This window comes from Ricinus communis, chromosome 8, assembly GCF_019578655.1.
Source record: "Ricinus communis isolate WT05 ecotype wild-type chromosome 8, ASM1957865v1, whole genome shotgun sequence".
Lineage (NCBI taxonomy): Eukaryota > Viridiplantae > Streptophyta > Magnoliopsida > Malpighiales > Euphorbiaceae > Ricinus > Ricinus communis.
In genome coordinates, this window is record NC_063263.1 from 12,155,135 (window position 1) to 12,179,681 (window position 24,547).

At 34.9% G+C, this 24,547-nt stretch overlaps 2 protein-coding genes and 1 pseudogene across 3 annotated transcripts; all 3 read left to right on the plus strand.

Moving 5' to 3' along the window:
• The first annotated feature begins 2 nt into the window (after window positions 1–2).
• Window positions 3–2,288, plus strand: LOC112533796 (annotated as a pseudogene).
• Window positions 2,289–3,209: 921 nt separating this feature from the next.
• LOC8273104 (alpha-mannosidase At3g26720) lies at window positions 3,210–11,648 on the plus strand (the record flags this gene model as incomplete). Its single annotated transcript, XM_048377981.1, has 29 exons — window positions 3,210–3,680; window positions 3,802–3,885; window positions 3,975–4,063; window positions 4,230–4,404; window positions 4,509–4,628; window positions 4,796–4,879; window positions 4,961–5,032; window positions 5,398–5,511; window positions 5,687–5,787; window positions 5,875–5,968; window positions 6,083–6,250; window positions 6,351–6,434; window positions 6,937–7,002; window positions 7,108–7,164; window positions 7,486–7,705; window positions 7,826–7,965; window positions 8,145–8,213; window positions 8,359–8,418; window positions 8,515–8,586; window positions 9,129–9,176; window positions 9,285–9,404; window positions 9,628–9,693; window positions 9,887–9,999; window positions 10,127–10,211; window positions 10,342–10,452; window positions 10,530–10,625; window positions 10,832–10,879; window positions 10,972–11,040; window positions 11,137–11,648. Coding segments are annotated over 29 exons (3,312 nt in total), but the record flags the coding sequence as incomplete, so codon positions are not given.
• A 1,036-nt stretch (window positions 11,649–12,684) lies between these two features.
• On the plus strand, window positions 12,685–23,558 carry LOC8273105 (probable alpha-mannosidase At5g13980). Of its 2 annotated transcripts, XM_048377979.1 has the most exons (29): window positions 12,686–13,156; window positions 13,283–13,366; window positions 14,049–14,137; window positions 14,307–14,481; window positions 14,582–14,701; window positions 14,802–14,888; window positions 14,981–15,052; window positions 15,554–15,667; window positions 16,253–16,353; window positions 16,445–16,538; window positions 16,639–16,806; window positions 16,896–16,985; window positions 17,380–17,445; window positions 17,551–17,607; window positions 17,788–18,007; window positions 18,127–18,266; window positions 18,425–18,499; window positions 18,633–18,692; window positions 18,772–18,843; window positions 19,590–19,637; window positions 19,814–19,933; window positions 20,218–20,283; window positions 20,498–20,610; window positions 21,925–22,009; window positions 22,314–22,424; window positions 22,506–22,601; window positions 22,827–22,874; window positions 22,994–23,062; window positions 23,160–23,558. In XM_048377979.1, the coding sequence occupies exons 1-29, from the start codon at window positions 12,953–12,955 to the stop codon at window positions 23,379–23,381; spliced, it is 3,066 nt and encodes a 1,021-aa protein (XP_048233936.1). In that variant the 5' UTR covers window positions 12,686–12,952; the 3' UTR covers window positions 23,382–23,558. The 2 variants fall into 2 exon arrangements, with proteins under 2 accessions (XP_048233937.1, XP_048233936.1); XM_048377980.1 differs by lacking the exon at window positions 20,218–20,283 and having other exon boundaries at window positions 12,685–13,156.
• The last annotated feature ends 989 nt before the right edge of the window (window positions 23,559–24,547 follow it).

The following is a 24,547-nucleotide window of genomic DNA, read 5'->3' on the forward strand; positions in this document are numbered from 1 at the left end:
ATTTTATTATAAAACCAAACAGAAGCCCGTGGAAGTGAACCACAAAGAGATTCGGAAGAGAGACAGGATAGAATCTTGAATCCAACAACGACAGCTATGGATCCTGAGCTGTACAATGCTGCTATATCAGGTGATATTGCTTTCGTCGACACAAAAATATGTGATGAAGATTCAGTGTTTCTTTCCCACACGACACCAAAGAAAAACACCCTTCTTCACATTGCAGCTGAATTCGAGCAGACGCAGTTCATCAAGAAAGTTTGCCTCAAATGTCGTCCTTCACTTAATTTGGCAGCAAAATTCCAAAGGAGACACTCCTTTGCATATCGCTGCAAGAGTTGGGTGCCTAGAACTTGTTGACTTCTTGATAGAGCAAGCATCATCTGTAGACATTGAAAGCAGAAGAAAGAAAGTCTGCAAGGATCTAGTAGGAAAGGTGAATGGGGACATGGATACTGCTTTGCACTGCATGTGCAGTCATTATGAAGTGGTGAAATTTTTGATTGCCGCATAGCCTCAATTAGCCAGTTTTGTGAATAACAGTAATGAGTCGCCGCTCTACGTTGCTGTAGCCAACATGTACATAAGTATTGCATGGTAATCGTAGATCTGTGTCCAACTTCATTTTCTTATAAGGGTCCCAAAGGAACGACAGCATTGCATCTCCTAGCATGTATGAGAGCAGGTAATAATCCACAGCTTAGATAACGAATTGCTGTCTGCTCATAGTAGAAGAGATAAAACCAATAAACGAATGAGAAAAGGGTTTGCATTTTTAAGTTTTTGTAAATGAAAAAACTAAAAACAGAATGTATATAACCAAATTAACCCTTAATAATACAAAACAACAGTAGTCCTCTAAGTGTTAAACCCTTAAACTATAAGGCCTTTTCATTACATCAATTAAGACATGCGAGAAAGTCTTTTATATCTAGAGGTTTTTTTTCCCTTTTTTGGTATTAGTTATTGGTTTGCATTAACAAGTTTATTATTTTTGTCCCTTTTAAGGACCAATTCTGACTAGGAAAACAAAGGCCCGAAATTACTATAAGAGGTAGATGATCTTGGACGGTGTCCTCTTCATCATGCTACTGCCCGATGCAAGATTAAAAAAAAAAGTTCAGATTTTATTGAACAATGATAGTTCCGCAGTTTACCTGATAGACCACGATGGTGACTCGGCTCTTCACATTGCTGCATTTCTAGGCCACGCCAGAAGAGATACTGCAATGTCGGCCAGACGCTTCCGACTTAATCAACGAAAAAGGCCAAACAGCTCTTCATGTTGCAGTTATAGGCGGAAAAGAGGATGCTGTGTCTTAGGCAACCTGAGACTTGTTGGGCTTATAAATGAGGGTGACAAAGATGGAAACACGCCCTTGCATCTGGCTCTTCTGTTCGAAGCATACGACATTATCGCAATACTTGCTGGAGATAAAAGAGTAAACATCAATGCCACAAACAAAGAACTAAAAACACCATTGGAAGTTTATATATATATATATATATATAAAGTATATATATATATATATATATATATATATGTTGTTGGCGGGTTCTGGGCCAGTGGTGGACACTATCAATCAACTGAAATACTAGTAGAATTTTGACCTGGTGTGCTCAAACATATTAAAAAGAAATTTAACTTTCTTTTCGCTTTTGTTTCATATACACTCAAATCAAAAAAATGAAGAATTTGGTATCTCTTACTTGTTATAAGAGGTGGATTAGAAGCAGAACAAATTATTGGAAACTAAAGATAAAGTTAAAATTAATTCTAACAAATTAGCTCCACACTCGAAGTCTATTTACTGGTGGCTATGCTAATAGCCACCGTTAGCTTCGCCGCAGCTTTCACATTACCTGATAGATACAATAATGACGGTCCAAATGGAGGCATGCCAATCTACAAAGATAAAGCAGCCTTCAAAGCATTTTTGGTATTTGATACTTTTGCATTTACTTTTTCTCTCGGTGCAATACTTTTCCCGCTAACTACAGCAAAAATCCACCGGGCTCGCGCTCGATACCACAACCTTCAATGGTATTTAATTCTGGCTGCCCTCATAACGCAGGCCATCGCATTTGCTTTAGGCATATACGTTGTGCTGCCGAGATCAAATGGATTAGGATGCACTGGTTTCATTGTCATTGCTGTCCTGTTCGTAATTTTCTATTCCTGTTGGTTCGTTGACCCTTGGGCTAATCCTCTTCCAGCCTCCAACGGGCAAGGAAGCATGCCAGAAACCTGCTTTATCAATATGGGATACTTTGAGGCCATGTTTTAGTTGGCTCCAAAATTGTGAAAATAATACAAGTTTTGCATTCTTGTTCTGATATGCAAGGAATTCGTTAAGGATTTTTGGTATTGTTATATAGAATTGATATGAATTTATGTTAAAATATTAGTGAAATCTAGAGAGATTATTTTCAATATTTTTATATAATTATTTAAAAAATTATATAAAATATTTTAATATATAACTTTAATATAAAATTACATACTAAAGTATTTTTATATAAATTTTGTTTTAAATTTTGTTTTATATAAATTAATCTATAATTTTATAATTTTTATGTATTTATTAAAAAGTGATTATAAACTATGAGAATTTATAATTTACTATTGTTTTCACTTATTTTTATATAATTTTATAATTTATAATTTTTTAAAATAATGATCTAATTAATTTGTAGCTACTTTTTTTATATATAATTTATCCATTATTAAATGTAATATACACAATATGAGAACCTCAGTTGCACCCTGTTGCATATCCGTACACTATAAACCTAACATTCCTGAACATCTGTAGCTTGCCACAGTAACTTACAAGCAGGGATAACATGCCTGCACCCTCTCGTCTCTCGGCTGCCAATTCGAATTCTTATACGCATAAAATAGCCAATGAACTGCTGCTATGGTTGATGGTTATATTAGAGCATTATCAACTGTTTAATCCTCACTTTCCACTGCTTCAATCTCCAGTTATCGACACTCTAATTTGTTTAATTAATTTTGCAGTTTAATCCTTTTTCTCGTTGATGAGAGTGGGGTTTGGTCTCCTCATTAGGGCTCTAATATAACAATTAAACAAGACCAAAGTAAAACTGTTCAAATCCAAACTCCAATGGTTAATTTGCTAAAGAAAACTCCAATGGATAAGATCGCAGACATAATTTAATTTAGATAAATAGATCCCTAAACAAATCATAATAATTCACACATCACTTTCATTATTCTTCAAAAGCAAAAATATTCGCAACGCCCAGTCTCAGGGCGCACGCCTCTTCACAATCAAGAAAAATCCACAAGCTCCCTTCACTCACAAGCTCCCTTCACTCACAAGCTATACAAACAGAGACCCATTTCAAGAAAGTTTAACAAATACCAAATCTTCACTTACTACTTTCACCATCCATCACCAGATGATCATCACTACTTCTCTTTCCAGTGTCCTTTCATTGCTATAACCATGAAGATCATTTATTCACTTTTCTTTCTGACTATCTATCTTGCTGGAATTTGCTTCACTGAATCAAAGTACATAGATTACAACACCACAGGAAGAGTTGTTCCTGGAAAAATCAATGTTCATTTGGTTCCTCACTCTCACGATGATGTTGGCTGGTTAAAGACTGTTGACCAGTACTATTTTGGTGGCAATAATACAATTCGGGTAAATTTCTTCTCTTTTTCTTTTGTAAAGCCTTTCTTAGTTCAATTTATGCTTTGTTAGTGTAAATTCTGTGCTTGGTTTGTGTATTTTTGATTAAATTTTGATGGATTTTATTATATAGGGGGCATGCGTACAGAATGTCTTGGACTCTGTTATATCTTCTTTATTCGAGGATAAGAATCGCAAGTTCATCTATGTTGAGATGGTTAGCCTTTTCTGCTACTATCATTTTTCTTTTCAAGTTACACGTGGTTCATTACTTTTATGCTAAAGGTTATTTATTTATCTTTTCAGGCATTCTTTCAGAGATGGTGGAGACAGCAAAGTGATGCAATGAAGGTTAAAGTCAAGGAGCTTGTCAATTCTGGTCAACTGGAATTCATGTAAATGTTCATTAAGTATCCTTGTTTTTATATGCTCAAGTTAATGTCTATAGTTTCTATACTGGATCTTATATGATCAAATCCAAGTTATGAAGTTGCTTCTCTTCTTGACTCGTAAGTTTTTTTTTTTTTCTTTTTTTCCTTTGTCTAAATTTCTCTTTCTAAGAAATGGTGGCATGTGTATGCATGATGAGGCAACTCCGCATTACATTGATCTGATTGATCAGACAACTCTAGGCCATAAATTTATCAAAGATGAGTTTGGTCAGCTTCCTAGAGTTGGTTGGCAGATTGACCCTTTTGGACATTCTGCTGTTCAAGCTTATTTGCTTGGTTCTGAGGTATATCTAAACAATAAGAGAGGGTGTTTTCTGGAATCATGTTCAATGATCTTCTTTTAAATCTCTGAGCTTATTAATCTTTCTTATGAACATTCTTTTCGCAGTTAGGATTTGATTCCCTCTTTTTTGCTCGGATTGATTACCAAGATAGAGCTAAGAGATTAAAGGAGAAGACCCTTGAGGTTATCTGGCAGGGTTCGACGTCTCTTGGTTCAAGTTCACAGGTTGGGGCTGGAATCTACATATTTCTTTTGGATTTCATGTTTGATTTGAGAATGAGATTTTATTTGAATTTATGGATCATAGCATGCTTTGTGGCGGTAGAGCTTCATTTTTTCTTTTGTATCTTCCTAGCATTTTGTTGACTTCTTGTCTTTTCAATTTGATACAGATATTTACTGGCATATTTCCTAGGCATTATGATCCGCCTGATGGTTTCACATTTGAAGTAAATGACGTATCTCCGCCTATTCAGGTAAATACTATGAAACAAACATGGATATTTTTGTTTTTCTTTTCTGTGGAACTAGTACTTACATGACCTTTTTGGTTGCAGGATGATGTTCTCCTATTTGACTATAATGTTCAAGAGAGAGTCAATGACTTTGTAGCTGCTGCTTTAGCTCAGGTGATACCTTACATTTGGTTATTTAATATCTATTTCTGTTTCCATTAAGCTGCATTTTAGACATGTCTTTGGGGCATATTAAACATATTAGATGAGATAAAATGCAGATTATTGGCTAATAAATACTATTAAATTTCCATTTAATTTGTGAAAACTCAAGCCTTGCTGTTTACTTTGATTGTCACAAATAATTCAATGGATATTATCCTGCACATCTGTTGAAAAGGGTAAGTGCCACTGCGGGTGTTTATGTTAAACTGTGTAATACTTTTCTTAAATGCACATTGAATGTTTTCCATTCTCCATTTGTAGCTAACTTTAGTGGCTGTTAATATTTTGTTCTCTATCTTTTATTTCCCATTTAGGCTAATGTAACCAGGACAAATCATGTAATGTGGCTGATGGGGACAGATTTTCGCTATCAATATGCAAATTCATGGTTCAGGCAGATAGACAAGTTCATTCACTATGTTAATGAGGTAATTTTTTTATTTTTTATTTATCTTTCTGATGATTTAAGCATTGAGGGAAAAAGTAATGGATTTACATCCACGTGTCCTCTTTCCCTTCTTGTTTGGAGCTTTACTATATTCTAAAGCCACAATAATGACAAAAGAAATTTGGTGGTAAATGTTTTCATTTGCTATCTGTCAGGATGGTCGTGTAAATGCTTTATATTCAACCCCATCCATTTATACTGATGCAAAATATGCAGCAGATGAACAATGGCCTATCAAAACTGAAGATTTCTTCCCGTGAGTTTGATATTATCATTGCAACTAGTCATACCTATTCCTTCACTTCCGGAACCTTATGGAGAGAGCAAATTAATTACTTTTCAGGTATGCAGATCATCCAAATGCATATTGGACAGGTTATTTTACAAGCAGGCCAGCCTTTAAAGGTTACGTCAGAATAATGAGTGGTTACTACCTTGTAAGTTTTTGTGCCCTTTTTCCCCCTGATTGTTCAGATGTGTTTTTCCCCCCTGATTGTCCTAGCAGGCTCTCATTTTGTTTTCAAATTTTAATTCGTGTATTGTTCAATTAGGCGGCAAGGCAACTTGAATTCTTCAAGGGCAGGAGTAGTTTGGGACCAAAGATTGACAAACTTGCTGATGCTTTGGCAATTGCTCAGCATCATGATGCAGTTAGTGGTACACAAAGGCAGCATGTTGCTGCTGATTATGCTTTGCGATTATCAATTGGCCATATTGAGGTACATATCAGTTTGATATCCAACAACAGTCTGTAGCATGCCACTGCCAGTACTAAAACTTAACACAGAACTCATGAGCTCCAGTTACATTTCCCTGCAGGCTGAGAAGTTAGTTGCTTCTTCTCTTGCTTTCTTGTCAGAGTCAAGCCTTAGACAGGAGAACGTTGTCACGAACTTTCAGCAGGCAATATATAATTTCTCTTGGTGATATTTCTTGGTGTCATTCAACAAATATTTCAGATAAGATATTGCAGATGATCTGCATGCATCACTAATTGGCTTCTAGTTTCATGCCTAAATTAATACCATGAGACTGTGTGTGCACTTTTCAATTGTATAGCCTTCAAAATAATTGCAAGGATCTATGATAATTCAAAAGATTGCAATGCATCTTAATTTCTGTAATTAATCTTTCTACTTGTAGCTTGCCTGTTCTGAATGCTCTAAGTTTCTTATTTTCTTTGTCTGCACCAACTTTGATGATTCCAAATCCAAACCTATGATTAGATCTTCATGGTAGCTTTTGCTGGAGTAGAGAAAAGTGAATCCTTGCCCAAAACAGAATATTAATCATTCTACACAATCACAGTCTGGCATCATGAACAACTTCACATTTGATTGTCTGTTATTCTCCCAGAATTAATTGTAGAAGTTTACTGACCCTATTGCCTGGATCTTGTTGGCAGTGCCCTCTACTAAATTTAAGTTACTGTCCTCCGTCAGAAGCCAGTTTATCTGAAGAGAAAAGCTTGGTAAGAGTTTTTTTTTTTTTTTCTTTCTTTTTTGTTCTTTGGCATTCTGAGATGATGTATAATAGATCATTTTCTCATATAAGTAATTTTCTTCCTTTCTTTCAGGTTGTTGTTGCATACAATTCCCTAGGATGGAAGCGAGAGGAAGTGATACGAATTCCAGTAAGTGTGCTCTTTGTTATTGAGTATTGAAACTGTGGGAGCTTCTCTTACCGAAAACAAGTTACATTTTAGGAACTGTCTACAATTGGTTAAGCGACACTATGCTTTGTGATCTTGGACATACATGCATTTCTGCAGAGAAGTGTCACACTGGAAGCTTTATCTGTGCATTCTAAGCTATTTAAACTCTGACTCAAAATATAATGAAGGAAATCTTTCTCAGTATCTGTGCAATGATTTCTTAGTTGATAAAAAATCAATTTTCTTAAGAAATAGAACTTCCTTCTTCATTTAGTGAACCTTATATCAAACTTGCTACAGGTTTCAACTGAAAAAGTTGTCGTAAAAGATTCTACCGGGAGAGAAATTGAATCTCAGCTTCTACCTATATCAAATGCAACGTTGCGCATGAGAAACAAATTTGTTAAAGTTTATTTGGGTAAATTCCCAAGTGAACAACTCAAGTATTGGCTTGCCTTTTCAGTATCCTTACCACCCCTTGGTTTCAGCACCTACATGGTTTCAAGTTCAGAAGGGACAGGTTAGTAATATTGCTTTTTGTAAATGATGTATTTGTTTGAAATGGTTGACTAGGAAACAGAGTACTCTGTTATAAAGGTGCTGACATTTTGTTCTATCTTATTATCCTGCTGTACTGAAGAGCCTAGTTCAACCATCTCTACGGTATACACCTTGGAGGAGAGTACAAGTGGGACCATAGAAGTTGGCCAAGGAAGTCTGAGGCTGCTTTACTCTGCAAATGCAGGGAAACTTACTCATTATCTCAATAACAGAATGTTGGTAAGCTAAGTTTAGTTTATAGTACACTATTTTGGTGAAGCTAATGTGATTTGTGGTTTCCTATGGTGCTCTTGCTCTTTTTAACCTTTTCCTGACTTTGGTTTACTCTTTGATACCATTTTAAAATTTCTAACTGGCTGAACTCTTGATTTGCTGACATGTCCTATTTCTTACTTGAGGTTACCACTGCTGTTGAACAATCATATGGTTATTACAGTGGAAATGATGGCACTGATACAGATCCACAGGTAATCAAATATTTGGCATCTTACACTATCCTATTGAAGTCTGTGTTTTGCATCATATACAGTAAATTTTCTTTTCATCTCTCATTGTGAGAGACGGTTATTACATTGCTGGTTAGCTTGACGATGGTTTCATTATTTGTTGAAGGCATCTGGGGCATATGTTTTCCGTCCAAATGGTACATTCTCAATAAAGTCTGAATACCAGGTAATTGTATTCACTTAACATTTGAGCAACTCTATGGTTTGTTAAAGTAAGGAGCTGTCACTGTAAACTCAAGACAAGTAAATTTTTTTCTCTCAGGTTCCTTTAACATTTGTAAGGGGAAATCTATTAGATGAAGTACATCAGCAGCTGAACCCGTGGATATCTCAGGTTGTTACTACATCAAGAATACCTAGCTAAGTGCACAAACTATTATCATCTAACCATCTTGTTTCTATCACTTGATGCTTTTATATTTTTGTCGTGAAGTTAAGCTTGCAATATGCAAAGTCCTTGATTGAGTGCAAAATAAAGCACTTGGGGGTGGTGAAGATTAAGAGAGAGCTGCATATATTATGCTTCTTTGACAGTATTGTAATTAAGTAATCTTTCAGTGGGATAGGACATTTGTTAGTGGGTGTTTTGTGCTCAATTTAATTTCTAAAAATATTGTAGGTACTTTACTAGTGAAGCTGTTGGTGCATTTTCCTGTTTATTTAAAATCTTTAAGGAATTGGGACATCACGATGGTATAGATAATTGTATCATCTACCATTGCTATGTCCAATCCATGTATACTTTTGAACATATTTCATATCTTCTGTAATCCCATTTTGAAAATGACTATATGGGAAAGAAGTCTCCGGGCTTTAGTTCCACAAAGGATTTGGTCACTGCTATTTTCAGTAACAAAATGCCATGTGCGTGCATAGATTAACAGGGTCTACAAGGGGAAGGAACACGCCGAAGTTGAATTCACTGTAAGTTGCTCTCTTCTTTAATGATTTTGTTTTAAGAGCCAGTATTCTTGTTTCTTTTCAAAAGTCACTTATGGGTTTGTTTTAATGATTCCTATATTCATCATTCAGATTGGGCCTATACCTGTGGATGATGGGATTGGAAAAGAAATCACAACACAGATTACAACCACCATGGCGACCAATAAAACATTTTATACAGACTCTAATGGACGTGACTTTATTAAACGGGTATATTGATACTAAACTCTATTGAGTATCTTTCATCCAAATTTATTCTTTCTTTTTGTTTGCTGTATTTAGTATTTGTGAAGATTGATTGTCTTTCTTAATGGATTTTAGAAGAGAATAATTTGTAATAAGAATTTTTACTTCATGGTTATGTTGGGATGTTTGTTTTCTTGTTAAATATTGGTCTTTTTATTTTGTTCTTACCCTTCCAAATGATTTACAGGTTCGGGATTTCAGGACCGATTGGGACGTCGAAGTGAATCAACCAATTGCTGGAAATTACTACCCTGTATGTTTGTTTACCAAATGCTTCTCATCCTTTAGAAAGAAATCTAATCTTATTACTAAATCTATCTTCACTAAGATTTGTTTTAAGCACATTTGTTCTATTGTTACCTTTTCTAAATTTTCAGGTTTTCTAGTCCTGATATTCTATCTGTTTTTTTCTTTTTCCCTTTCCTTTCTGGATTTCGTGCGTCCAGATCAATCTTGGAATTTATGTGCAAGACAGCACCACAGAACTCTCAGTGTTGGTGGATCGTGCAGTAGGAGGATCTAGTTTAGTGGATGGCCAAATAGAACTGATGCTCCATAGGTTTATTATACTTAGTTTCATACTATATATTCAACTTTATTTGTTCTTAATCCTCTTCAATGTTTTTCTTCTATTCAATCAGGTTTTTGTGTTAGGACGCTTCATAATCTTTGTGTTTGCTTCATAGGAGGTTGATTCATGATGATAAAAGAGGTGTTGGCGAGGTGCTAAATGAGACAGTTTGTTTCTCAAATGGATGCGAGGGTTTAACTGTAAGTACACCTTGCAAACTGGTTTTCACAAATCAAACCTTTTCCAACAAAAATATGTTTGTTGTTTCATGGTGCTGCCATGATTAGGAGTAACTTTCACTTAATAACTGGGTAATCCATACTTTTGAAGATCCAAGGTAGGTATTTTGTTAGAATTGATCCTCTGGGAGAAGGTGCCAAGTGGCGTCGGACAGTTGGACAAGAGATATATTCTCCAATTCTGTTGGCTTTTGCAGAGCAGGTATGACAAATTTTGAAGTTGACCAAGACCATGTCACATGAAGTTGCAACTCTTAGGTGTGATTTTTGGTTTTGCAGGATGGAAGTAATTGGATGAATTCCCATATACCTACTTTTTCAGGGATTGATCCATCCTACTCTTTGCCTAATAATACTGCTCTCTTAACACTTCAGGTAAGTAGTGTAAAACACCTGGTGAATTCTTCAGAATTAGCTCCATCTTTTGTCCTCGAAGAACTATGAATCATTCAACTGTTTTATGGCAACTTTGTCAGGACTCACGAGTCCTTGATCAAAAAAATAAATTGTAAAGCTTCATGATTTTATCTCGGTCTATCAGTCTGAGGAATGATGGTTTGCTCTTTTTCTAAACATTGCAGGAACTTGAAAATGGGAAAGTACTTCTTCGGTTGGCTCACCTATATGAGGTCTTAACTAGTGCCTTATTTCTTTTGATTTGTACGAACACATGCTTATAATATGAATTAACTTGTTTTTGGGGCCATTTGATGATGTGAAGACTGGAGAAGACAAAGACTATTCAGTGATGGCAAGTGTGGAATTGAAAAAGCTATTTCCAAACAAGAAGGTAAAAGCAATAGATATATTTGCTCTTTCCAGTTAATTAAGAAGCCACAAATTTTAATGCTAATAACACTATGCTTTCACTTGTTTTGTCCTTTAGATTGCTAAAGTTACAGAGTTGAGTTTGTCAGCTAATCAAGAAAGAGCCGAGATGGAGAAGAAGAGATTGGTTTGGAAAGTAGCAGGCTCCCCCGAAGAAGAAAATAAGGTGGTGAGGGGAGGACCTGTAGATCCTTCCACATTAGTTGTGGAACTCGGTCCAATGGAAATTCGCACCTTCTCCATAGATTTTAACTATCTCCAAATGTTCGGTTAGTGAATGATATGAGCATCTGTGATTGTATGCACAAGTCACTTTAGTGAAAAACCACTCTGGCCTTTTGAGCAAGCCGCGAAGCACCACTTCTTTTGGTACCCAAATGAGTTCGCTGAGATCCTTATTGTCTCATGTTTCATAGATCAGCAATGCATCATAACAAATAGATAAAAGAGGGTCTGGACTTGTGCATCACCAACAATTAAGGTGCTTCATCTGTGTTGTAAATTACAGCATATGTTCTCTGTGAAGAGAAAAGAAATAAATAATAACAAAAAACGGTTGACCTGGAAAAACTTATGTCTGGGAACACAAGGGAACCTGATGATATGTGTTATTACTAGTAAAATATTATCAAGCACTTCACACTTAACTATTCATTATTAGCAACAGCAATTACCAATTATCAATTGACAGTGTGCATGAGGTTAAACCCAAATGCATCTTAAATAGGGAGGTTGAGCAAGTTAGAAAATAAAAAGCAACAAGCCAAAAGTTTTATACATTTATAATTAAACTAAAGAAACAAAAGTTACATCAACTACCCGTCTATTACTTTTTCTCCAAACGATCAACGCACTACTCAATACATATAATTTGAGGAATATCCTCCTAAATAACTAATTCCTTAAAAAAAAAAACAAAATTTTGCAAGTGGATATGAGAAGTTCAGAACTGCATTTGATTTTGATGCTCAAAACTGGCTGAGCAACCTAGTCAATTGCAATGTGGTCCCTTGACTTGTCTTCAAAGTCACAATATTGAAGTTTAAACTTAGAAGCTAGTGGCAAAGCCAAGCAACCCTGATCTGGGGTAGGGACAGTCTGCACTAGTGGGGAAAAGTCCCCAAAGCGACACTTCACTGGTAAGGTCTGGATTTGGAAAATCTGAGGAAAAATTTGAAGTTCGCAAGGCTTACAAGTAAGAAAAAAACTATAATATGTACTAGTTACAAAAAGAAAGACAATGATTAATTTGCTGTTTATAATAAGTTTAATTCAAGTTAAAACACACTGACTTACTGAGGCTGAAAATAAGACGAATTTATAAAGGCTATATCAATGGACCAATGAGTTAAGGCAGATTTGATTCCAAATAAAGATAGCTTAATCAGTTTAAAAGGAAATAAATATGCTTTTCGAGTACAATTAACAAATTCAAGAATCGACCTACTTGGCACTTGCTACCTGCTAAATGCTAATGCCTAACAGAGCTGTTTTTTTCGTAAGCGCACCCGCTTTAAAGCCAAGCCCATTTCTCTGGGTCACATTTCTTGTAATTTAAAACGAATTTTAATAATATAAGCAAATAATTAAGTCTCAAAATCTACAATTAAGTCCCAAAAACTATAATTTATTACTTTCTCGGATGGAAGCTTCACTGGAGAAAGAGAAACATTTGCTAAAGAAGTTGACAAAGTTCATTTTTTTTTTCTTATATATATTTCTAATTCTATAAAGTCTAATAGCCTTATCCATTAGAAACCTAAACTCTTTGCCTATCTGATAAATCACTCTTAATCGTTATAACCCACAAACAACTGTCTATGATCTCTTTGTTCAACTGAGTTACTGTTTCTTACTTCACTTAAAGCTCCAAAATGGAGATCAAAGTGTTGTTCTTTGTGTTTCTTTATCTGGGCATTGCAATTTCTTGGGTAGACTCGAAGTACATCGTTTATAACACTTCACAAGGCATAGTTCCAGATAAGCTCAATGTTCACTTGGTTGCTCACACTCACGATGATGTTGGTTGGTTAAAGACTGTTGATCAGTACTATGTTGGCTCTAACAATTCAATCCAAGTAATCCCTTTTCTTTTCTTTCTTTGTTTTCTTTATATGCATGTCTATAGGTGTAGTAATTGGTTGATTGTATATGCTGTTACGGATGAATGTTCCTAAAGAGTGTTTGATGGTTTTTTTTGATAGGGTGCTTGCGTGCAAAATGTACTGGATTCTCTTATTCCTGCACTATTGGCTGACAAGAACCGCAAGTTCATTTATGTCGAACAGGTATGTCTTTTTCTTTCCCATTTCTGATATTTCTAACTTTAGTGTTTGTTTATTGAGACAATGGTGGGGGCAAAAAAGAAAAAAAAAATGGATAATCTATATTGAGAGATAAATTATTTGGGGGTTATTTTTGCTGATCTTCAAAAGCTCCAAGTGTTATCCATGCATTATCTGGAATAAAATGGAGAATGAGGCTTTTATACTCTGGAGGAGGTGTTGGATTTCAAGAGAAGCAGACATACTGTAGGCATAGAACAATAAGTGAATAGGTAGTTGAATTGAAAATACAAAGAAAACCCACCAGTCTGTTATATTAAATTGCATGCATGATCCTTGTATCATTGCTGTTTTAAGTTGTTAGCACTGTTATCAACTTCTACAACATCTCGGAATTGCTAGAATTGTTCAATTGAAGCATTTTTCTTATTGTTGCGGAAAAGCCTCAAAGCATAAGCGTTTGCACTTTTGGTGCTGGCACTATCTTGTAGTGCCATTTCAGTCCTGCTGCATAAGGGAGTATCATTTCAGTCCTGCTGCATAAGGACTGTAGAAGCCCATCATATAAGCAATTATTGCATAGATTACCAACTAGACACTAATTTTTTGGACCTTTTTTGTTCAATTATTGTAATTTGTAAAATTTTTTGTAATCTATGACTATATTTCTTCTTTTGCTACGTAGGCATTTTTCCAACGATGGTGGAGAAATCAGAGAGAGACTCTCCAGCAAGTTGTCAAGAAACTTGTGAGCTCGGGTCAGCTGGAATTCATGTAAAACATACTGCTACTGCGCCAGACCTCTATAACAAAAAAGAATTTGGATACCAAGTGTTGATTAGCAATTGAATTTCATGTTTATGAAAAATTTGTTATTTGGGCTATTTAAAAATGTTTCTCAGGATCTGAAAAATTTTTCACTCTCTCTCACTGATTGGTATAGAAATGGAGGCATGTGCATGCATGATGAGGCAGTGGTGCATTACATAGACATGATTGACCAGACAACACTAGGGCATCGATTTATCAAAAATGAATTTGGTGTGATTCCAAGAATTGGTTGGCAAATAGACCCTTTTGGACATTCTGCAGTGCAGGCTTACTTATTGGGAGCTGAAGTACCTTTTCCATCTTTAACTTCAATTACCTCTGCAACGATTAAGATCTTTCCCCCTCTTATCAAGCTTTACAAGAAACTGATGCAATTACTCTCTGCAGGTCGGATTTGACTCTCTTTACTTTGGGCGGATAGATTACCAAGATAGGGCTAAGCGTAAAATTCAGAAGAGTCTTGAAGTTGTTTGGCAAGGTTCTAAGAGTCTTGGTTCATCTGCACAGGTTAATACAACAGATTTCTTAGATTTGATTTTTTTGAGGCATTAATTTTTCTGCGAGAATCTTTTCATGTCAGTCTGAGCATTATTTTTCACTGTTATAGATTTTTGCTGGTGCATTCCCCCAGAACTATGAGCCTCCACCTGGTGGTTTCTACTTTGAAGTCAATGACCCGAGTCCTGTTGTTCAAGTAAAACAGTAGAAAAAGCTGATCATTTATTATGAAGGTCTTGAGTGTTTGCTAGTCTGTAATGCTAACGTTGCTTTTTTTGTCCATGGAAGGATGATATCAATTTGTTTGATTACAATGTCCAAGAACGAGTCGATGACTTTGTTGCTGCTGCATTATCACAGGTACTCTTATCATGTAGGGACTTTTCTAATTTTCTGAGCTGGATATACTGAATGAATCTCTCCATATTTCTTCTAAGCACAGTGCTTAAGTCTAAAACCAAGTGTTTGAGTAATGTCTTAGTTATGTAGATACCTAAGTTTGTAGAAAAAACTGCTACATGCCATGCATTCCGGATGAGAGATGAAGTTGTTTGAGTAGGGTTGCCGAGCTTGCATGTCTACGAAAGACCATAATGGCTATTGGTTTGGCCTACCTGAAATATTACTGAACTTCTTTTATATTTATGTCTAGTTTCTGGTAAGATTCTTTCTTTTTCTTTTTCCTGGAGGATTATTGGGTCATATCAGTTTTTCAATAGAGATGAAGAGTTTCATATCTGTGTTGGAATTTTAATCATTTTTGTTTAGTTGTCTTCCAAACTAGCAATGCAAGAGAGTCTAGTGTTCTATTCACAAGGACCTTCCATCAATTAAAGCTAACAGCAACTAATCCATTCTCAGGCTAACATAACCCGAACAAATCATATAATGTGGACCATGGGAACAGACTTTAAGTTCCAGTATGCGGAGACATGGTTCCGACAGATGGATAAGCTGATCCATTATGTTAACATGGTAAGTGTTCCACAAATCCTCTTGGTTGATTTTTTAGCTGGTTTTTAAGTCATTGTGATTATTTAATAAAACACTTTCCCTGTCTCTGGTATGTCCTCAAAATAGTGGTTATTCTTAGGTAGTTGGTTAAATGAGTTTCAATTGGATCAATATGGTCAACATGACATGGGACAGAGTGAAATTAAATTTTTCCAACTAGTGATTGCTCAACTACTATTAATTGCCTATGGCAGTTATATATGGTGATTGTATTGGGATCTTCTGTAAATTACATGTCTCATTCATCATGAAAGGATTGTTATTCCCATTACCAGGTTCAAGTACCATTTTGCTGGGACCTTATTGTTTACCAGTTGCAAATAAAGACAGGAGCTAAGTCGGGGTTGTTGATCAATATGAAGATCATTACTGCCATATAAATTAATCTCTAGAGATAGAAATACCTTCTAAGACTTGTTTTATTATTCACAATCAAAATTATAGAGAAATATTTGCATTCTGTTATTTTTACCATTTACATGGCTACATCTCATCTTATTGGCTAACTCAGTTAATTTTCAATGATCTTGTGTTAATTCTTTTTAGGATGGGCGTGTCAATGCTCTCTATTCTACCCCGTCCATATATACTGATGCAAAGCATGCTACAAATGAGTCCTGGCCAGCAAAGACTGGGGACTTTTTCCCGTGAGTTGAACATCTGATGTCATTAATAATCTGTTTGTGGATTCTTTCTTTACTTTAAACAACTCTGAGAACTTGACCATTTAAACTCCAGTTATGCAGATCGGGCAAATGCTTACTGGACAGGATACTTTACAAGTAGACCAGCCCTGAAACGCTATGTCAGAATGATGAGCGGCTACTACTTGGTATCATTCATGCGATTGTTCTAATTTGTTTGAAGAACTAATCCATCATGATCCAACAACAATTTTCCTGGCTATGATCTTATCTTTCTCATTAAATCAGGCTGCAAGGCAACTAGAATTTTTTAAAGGGAGAAGTAATGCAGGACCAAACACAGACTCATTGGCAGATGCTATGGCAATTGCTCAGCATCATGATGCAGTTACTGGTACAGAGAAGCAACATGTGGCTAATGATTATGCTAAACGACTGTCAATAGGCTACACAGAGGTGACTATTTGGTTTGACCACAGTTTTGTTTAATTTGAATTTTCTTATTTAGTTTTAAATGTTAACCATTCTGTTATCATCTTACGCAGGCTGAAAAAGTTGTTGCATCTTCACTTGCTTGCTTAGCTGAATTGACGTCACAGAATGGATGTCAGAGTCCAGCTACAAAATTTCAACAGGCAAACAAATCATAAGCCTATATTTCCATGGATCCTTTTTATTGAGGATGAATTGTTCTTTGTCCATTTCCTAATGAATTCACTTATTCTTATTATCTTCTTTCTTGCTCTTTTATTTGTACTGTGAGACATGCTTAATATTTGAGTGGCATTGGTATGTGATGATAAATGAAATAGGTCAGTCATCAATTTGAAAATTTTGAACGCGTGTAGGAATTATAACCTTCTTTGTCATAGCTTCTTGAAGTCGCATTTGCCACAAAATGGGTTTCCAATAATGTTAACATTGAAGTCAGCAGGATGCAATAGTTACATGGTATCTTTTTCTGTGAAGTTTAGATTTAAGCTAAGCTCACATGCAAATTTTCTTTCCTTTTTCTTTTCTCTCCTCCAGTGCCCACTTCTAAATATAAGCTACTGTCCTGCATCAGAAATTAACGAATCTCCTGGGAAAAAATTGGTAAGCATAATATAGCATCCCAAGTAGTGTTATCCTACTTTTAAATTACCTGTGATTTCTTATTCCATGTTCAAACATTATATGTGTGTATCTTCTGATCCACAGATTGTTGTGGTCTACAATTCTTTAGGATGGCCAAGAAATGATGTTATTCGAATTCCGGTAAGTATTTCCATTCATGCGATTATGTTCACTATCTTGAACTTTAATTAAAATGTATGACTAGATCTCAGTTGAGGAAATACATTTGGATTTTCACCTTTTTCCACTACATATAACTTTGCTAAATATAAGAAGATGGGCTCGTAATTCGTCTGCCTTACAAGATCCAATTTTCTGTAGGTTATGACTGACAAAGTTACTGTGCTTGATTCTGCGGGAAAAGAAATTGAATCACAACTTCTCCCTCTAGCAGATGCTTTTGTATATCTAAGGAACTTCTATGTTCACGCATACTTGGGTAGACCACCAATGGGTACACCTAAATATCAGCTTGCATTTGCAGTATCTGTTCCACCTTTTGGTTTCAGCACTTACACCATTACAGGTGCCAAAACCACAGGTTAGTTAATATAGTTGTCATATTTTGTTGTAATTAATCTTACTAAGCAAGGCGACTTTAAGCCCATTTCTCCTTCTTGACATTAATTTTCATTTCAATGGTTTTGCTTTCAATGATAGATGCATCTTCAATCAAATCAGCCATACACACATTTCAAAGAAATGAACAATCTACTGTAGAAGTTGGTCAGGGAAATTTGAAGCTTACTTTTTCTGCAGATGAAAGCAAACAAACTAGTTATATTAATAGCAGAAGCTCAGTAAGTTTGCAACCATGCTGTTAAATCTGTGTTTACTAGAACTATTTTTGAGATTGTTACTATTGTTCTTATGTCTTGTTGTATCTGTCTTTATATATGTTTTCAAGCATTAATATAAAATTGTTTGTATAAATAACACGTGTTGCTAACTTGTTTAGGTTGAAGAATCAGTTGAACAGTCGTTCAGTTATTATACCGCATATAATGGAACCGGAAATGATAAAGATCCTCAGGTATGGATAAAGAAGTTCCTCTTGCAACTTTATCTTCTCCTTTACAAAGGATTTTGACCTCAGTTCAATATCAGCATTAGATCTCCTTTCCAAGTGCATATATCATTTTTTTTTCTTTTTTTTGTTCCTCCAGAATGCAGGAGCATATATCTTCCGTCCAAATGGGACATTTCCCATAAAGCCTGAAAGACAGGTTTGTAATGCCTAACATATTTGATATTATCAGATAGTAATATTTCTGGCTGATTAGACAATTTTGTTCAATTTTCCAGCTTCCTTTGACTGTTATGCATGGACCTATAATTGATGAAGTGCATCAACAGATTAATCAATGGATTTATCAGGTTTGTTCTTATAACATGGTTGTGCTTATGTTTAATTTCTTCTGAAAAAGTTGGAGATATTTTATCACATATTAGATGCTAAGAAAATTAGATTTAGAAATAGATAAACTATGAACTCTCTTTTCAAGTTCAATTTAATCCTAATGTTTGACCTTCAACTGGAAATTATAAATTTAACTTCTTTTGGTAACATTTAAATGTTCCGAATTTATGGGCCTAGAAGATTGACAAATAATTTCTATGGAAAAGTGTAGTTAACTATACATTATGATCTGGAAAGAACAAGTTACTTACTCCGAAGTATTCTATGTTTGTTTTATAAAACTATAGTCCCACATTGGAAAAGGGACTATCCATTTGATCTATATGTAAGAGCTTTGACGAACTTATTACTAATATTAAGGGGTGACTTTTGAGCCTCAGGTACAGGCCTAGCCCCATCCCAAGCTATTAGGCCAGTAAACCATGCAGACTAGGGTCTCAAAATGGTATGAGAGCCATGAAGTAGGTGGGGGCCACTACCACCCCTTTCACACATTGGGGAGGATCTATTGATATAATCTGTATATAAAAACCTTGGTGGACTATTACTAACACCAAGGGGAGGACTTTGGTCTGGACAATATATGGAACTTTAGGGATTTTGCATGTGTAGTGCTTTGGTTTTACTTTTAGATGTGTAGTTTTCCTCGTAAAGGTTCCAGTTTTATGCGGCCCTTCATTAATTGCTCTGTACATGCATGCAGGTCACCAGATTATACAAGGGGAGAGAGCATGTTGAAGTCGAATTTATTGTAAGATTGCCAGATGACTGCTTAATAATTAATTCTATTTAAGCAATATATTTGCTTTCCTGGAAGTAAAATGAAATACAGACTTGCCGTTTGTTTTGATCTAAAAATTCTCTTTTCACTGGATCTTAATTGCTACACATTTCACATGGTGCATTTTATGGTAACTGCTGTAACAGGTTGGGCCTATACCCATCGATGATGGAACTGGCAAAGAAGTTGCAACACAAATTACAACTACTTTGGATACCAAAAAAACATTCTATGTGGATTCTAGTGGACGTGATTTTATCAAAAAAGTAAGTCGAATATGTGTTGTTCTGTTTCATGCTAAAAATTGTCAGCTGGATTTTTGTTTGGATGATGTAGGGCTGTTAGCTTAAAGTTCTACTTTTCATATTCTCAACAATGTCCTCATGAAACTTAAATATTGTCAACAGTTTTGTATAGAAGATAGATAAAAGAATGCCACTTTTTTACAAAATTGGCTTGCTTTGTTGCATATATGAAAAGTTGCTTCTTTTGTTGACACTCATTTTCTATTTTGAAACGTCAAATGAACCAAAGGCTTTTCTGTTTTCAGATTCGTGATTATAGAACAGACTGGGACCTGGAAGTAAACCAACCTGCTGCTGGAAATTATTACCCTGTATGTTTCTCTAAAGGCAACTGTCTTGCTTAAGTGAGGGAACACTAGCAGCTTCTATTCACATGCACTATCTTTTAAAAAGTGAACCTGTATTCAGCTTACACTTAGTAGGAATGGGCCTTTTCTTTTCAATTACTGGATCACATAATAGTGCTGAGGAGGATATAGTTGTGTGTCTCTAATATCAATTTTTGTATCATCTTTGTGCATTCAGATTAATCTTGGAATTTATACTCAAGATGATAAGAAAGAATTTTCAGTTTTGGTGGATCGACCTCTAGGAGGATCTAGCTTAGTGGATGGACAAATAGAGCTGATGCTCCATCGGTTTGTTATCACCTTTCACATATTTAACTTTTGTTGACTGTTGTTACTGTCTTAAGGGATTACTTTTATTAATTAATGGAGTAATCTTGCTTTGTGTCGTCCTGTTTTTAATAATTGTTTTAAAGAGGAAAAATATCACTGTATGACACCAAAATGGTGCTGCCTGTGTGAGAAAGAGAGATTACGTGTATGGAACGGAATCCAGAAAAACTATCAACATCAAAAGAATTTACGTAAGACTCTTAACTATGCTGAGATTTGTCAGCCCTAAGCCTATTCAGTGAAAGTATAAAGAAATTTCTCCTCTCCCCTAACACTATGCAAGGCTAGATGAGATGTGTTAGAAGTTGTATTTATCCTACATCGCTTGGTTATTGGGCTGTTATAGTGTATATAAGTGGATTGGGCATCCTCTTCCTTTGAGCTAGCTTTTAGGGATAGGTTCTAGTCAAGCCCATTTATCATGGTATTAGAGCCGGCCTTTTGTCTACGATGATGGGTTTGGATCCGGCCCGTTTGCATGTCACGCTAAGGTTGAAGGAGGGTGTTAGAAGTTGTATTTATCCCACATCGCTTGGTTACTGAGCAATTATAGTGTATATAAGTGGATGGGTTCTACTTAAAACCCATTTATCAAGTTGAAAGGGAAGGGATTGGTATTTTAATGGAAGGAGAAGGGATGGAATGGAATAGGAAGAGCAAATAATCTTATTATCTTTGGAAAATAAACAATTAGTTCAGAAAAGACAACTGAGAAGAGATGGTATTCTTTTGTTTGGATGAATGAAAATAGAAGAGAATTAAAATTGTAAAAGACATAAAAATCCTCATTGTTTAATTTATATCTTTCTTTCTTTCTAATATTAAGGGTGACAAGGACAAAGCATGAAACTTTTAATTGCTTCTCATTTAGGTGAACTTCTTTTATAGTGTAATCAATTTCACCTTCTATAAGATGAATGAAGGAAAAAGATTATCCTTCCTCTTCCTCTTAAGAATTTAATAGCCAAACAAGATTCAGGGGTGATTTGGATTTCCCTTCATTTAACCTCCAACCACGCATAGTGTAAAGGCTCTCTTTTTACATTCTCTCCAAACTGTCTAGAAAGTAGCTGAGTGGATGATGGAAGTTAAAACTTCCATTTACGCGTGGGAGTGTTTTGTAGCATTACTTTTATAAACATTTGTAGTGTAAGACATGGAGCAGATTTTCAGCTAAGTCATTAGCCAAGTGTTATGTGCTTCTGTAGCTTTAGAAAAAACTATAAACGGGTATGTCTCATCCATTCATCCCCTACTCTTCTTGTGATGTAGGAGATTGCTACTTGACGATTCTAGGGGTGTTGCAGAAGCCCTAAATGAAACAGTTTGTGTTCTGGACAAATGTGCAGGATTGACGGTAAGCACATTTCACTGGCTATGGAATGCAAGTGCAACAATTAGCTAATTCTTCAATAGAATTCTGGTTTAACTGTTTGATTTATCGCTTCTTTTCTTAAGAAACATCCTTGCATCCATATCATTGAAACGCAAATAGAAGTCCAAGCTTTTGGATTCATGTAAACTGAAAATTTTATATTATAGTCAGTTAACTGATGATTGCCACCGAAGTTCACATTAAAAAGGGACCTCATTGGTACATTTTCTTAATCTGTATATTATCTTACCTGACTTTTCTTTTTTTTTTTTTTTTTTTTTTGCAGATCCAAGGAAAATATTATTTTAGAATTGATCCTGTAGGAGAAGGTGCCAAGTGGCGGCGTTCTTTTGGGCAGGAGATATATTCACCCCTCTTGCTGGCCTTTGCTGAAGAGGTAAAGCAATTAACTAACTTAACAGGCCATTTCATTCTCACTCTCGTGAATTGGTTTCTTATAAATAATTTCTTTTTGCAGGATGAAGATAACTGGATGAAGTCTCATATAACCACTTTCTCAGGCATTGACCCCTCCTACAGGTTACCTGATAATGTTGCAGTTATAACTCTACAGGTAATCAGGAATCCAGCATTTCCTAGTTTATTATAGTTGACTTGGCAAGTCATGTATAAGGAACAAGAATCTTCCCTAAGCTTAGGAGCAGGCCTTAATGGCCAGCTCCCTTACAGGGCCATGTACCAATAACTAGTGAGATGCTTGGCGTTAGCCCTTTGTTTTCTTATTTGATAACATCCGTTTTCTACTCTTGACAATATTATCTTTCTTTGAGATACGCAGGAGCTTGATGATGGAAAAGTTCTCCTGCGGTTAGCACATTTATACGAGGTTCTAATTTCTCTTTCCCAAATCTTGTTCATGTTCTTTCATCTCTCCATTAACATTTGTGTTTAGCTCAGTTTGTGACATTTTCTTTTCTTTGCTCCACTTCATGGAATCATTCACAGATTGGGGAAGACAAGGATCTTTCAGTAATGACGAGTGTAGAACTGAAGAAGTTGTTCCCTGGCAAGAAGGTAGAAGCAATAGTCTCCTGACACTAAACCGGCATCATTTCTATTTTTTTCTGCTAGCAATGGTAATATGTTGTTCCCATGTTTTTTTTATTCACAGATTGGCAAAGTGGTGGAAACAAGCTTATCCGCCAATCAAGAAAGGAAAGAAATGGAAAAGAAGAGACTTGTCTGGAAAGTAGAGGGCTCGGCGAAACAAGAAACAGTGGCAAGGGGCGGGCCTGTAGATCCTGCAAAACTAGTGGTACAACTTGCACCCATGGAAATTCGCACCTTTGCCATTGATTTTGGTCATACATCCCACCATGTATTTGATGTCTAAATAATGGTACCACTGGTAGAATGCTCCAAAAGATATTCTTGGTAACTATGTTCTGGAGCTCTTCTTTGTTGCAAGAATGTATCATGGGTCAGGTGTGGGTGTAAAAATAGTAATCACTTCCTATGTTCCATCTTTATAACTATTGAGAAATAAAGTTTAGAATAGTTGTGTTTGAAATTGACATACTTTATTATATAATAACTTTGCATCAAAAACTAAATGACAAGCTTCTGAATTGGAAGAAATAATTACATAGATATATGGTCTATCACATCATCATCTTTTGATTTATCCAATGAAATTATAACATTTAATTCAATCTATTTTTACATGTCAGTTTTATTTGTACAAATTAACTAAAATTAACACAAAACAGTTAACTATTCAAAAATAAAATTGATATAAAAAAATTAAAATAAAATAATCATATTTTATTAAATAATTTTTTAATAATATAATAGATCAAGTTCATATAATAATAGTAGTGATATTTCTCATAAACTGGTGGCTCATTTTTGTTGAGCTATTATCTAATGTTATGTTAAAAATATTAGTTGGATTCTGATTCTAAAGCTTAGATTTTAAGCATCTAATAAGTTGATTACTTTTATTCGATAAAAAAAGAAAATATGTCTAAACTTTATTATATTCTTGGTGAGTCAAGCTTGAAATAAATAATTCCTTTTTTATGCTCTTGTAATATAATGTGAAATTTACTTGTCTAAACTTTATTATATTATTAATTAATCATCAAATTAAGCAAAATATATAATTATAAAAAACGTAATGGAAGATTAGATAAAAATTGAATTACAAAATCCAACAATTAATAAACATCTAAAAAAGGATAAAAGATTCTTTCAAAAAAAAAAATAAGGATAAAAGATCAATTACAAGTTGTTCTTATCCGTATCGTAAACATAATTACTTAATCACTTCTTTTAAAAGTTAAATACATATCTATTATCATTAATCTTTCTATATATATTTTTTTAATACTTAATATCAATTAAATTATGAATTTTCACCTTTTTGTAATTTTATTTAATTATTTTATAATTTTTAATTTATTCTTAAAAATATTTTCTGGCAATAATTTTAAAATTTTACAATAAATAATATAACAAGTTAATTTTACTTGCTAAAAGAAAATTACTAAATCAATA

What these genes read in the sequence shown, in the direction of transcription:
- LOC8273105 (XM_048377979.1), top strand. Translation starts at nt 12,953, where the DNA reads ATGGAGATCAAAGTGTTGTTCTTTGTGTTTCTTTATCTGGGCATTGCA. An exon ending in AGTTCATTTATGTCGAACAG is followed by an intron (nt 13,367 to 14,048) that starts GTATGTCTTTTT and finishes TTTGCTACGTAG; the next exon opens with GCATTTTTCCAACGATGGTG. An exon ending in TGTCAATAGGCTACACAGAG is followed by an intron (nt 16,807 to 16,895) that starts GTGACTATTTGG and finishes CATCTTACGCAG; the next exon opens with GCTGAAAAAGTTGTTGCATC.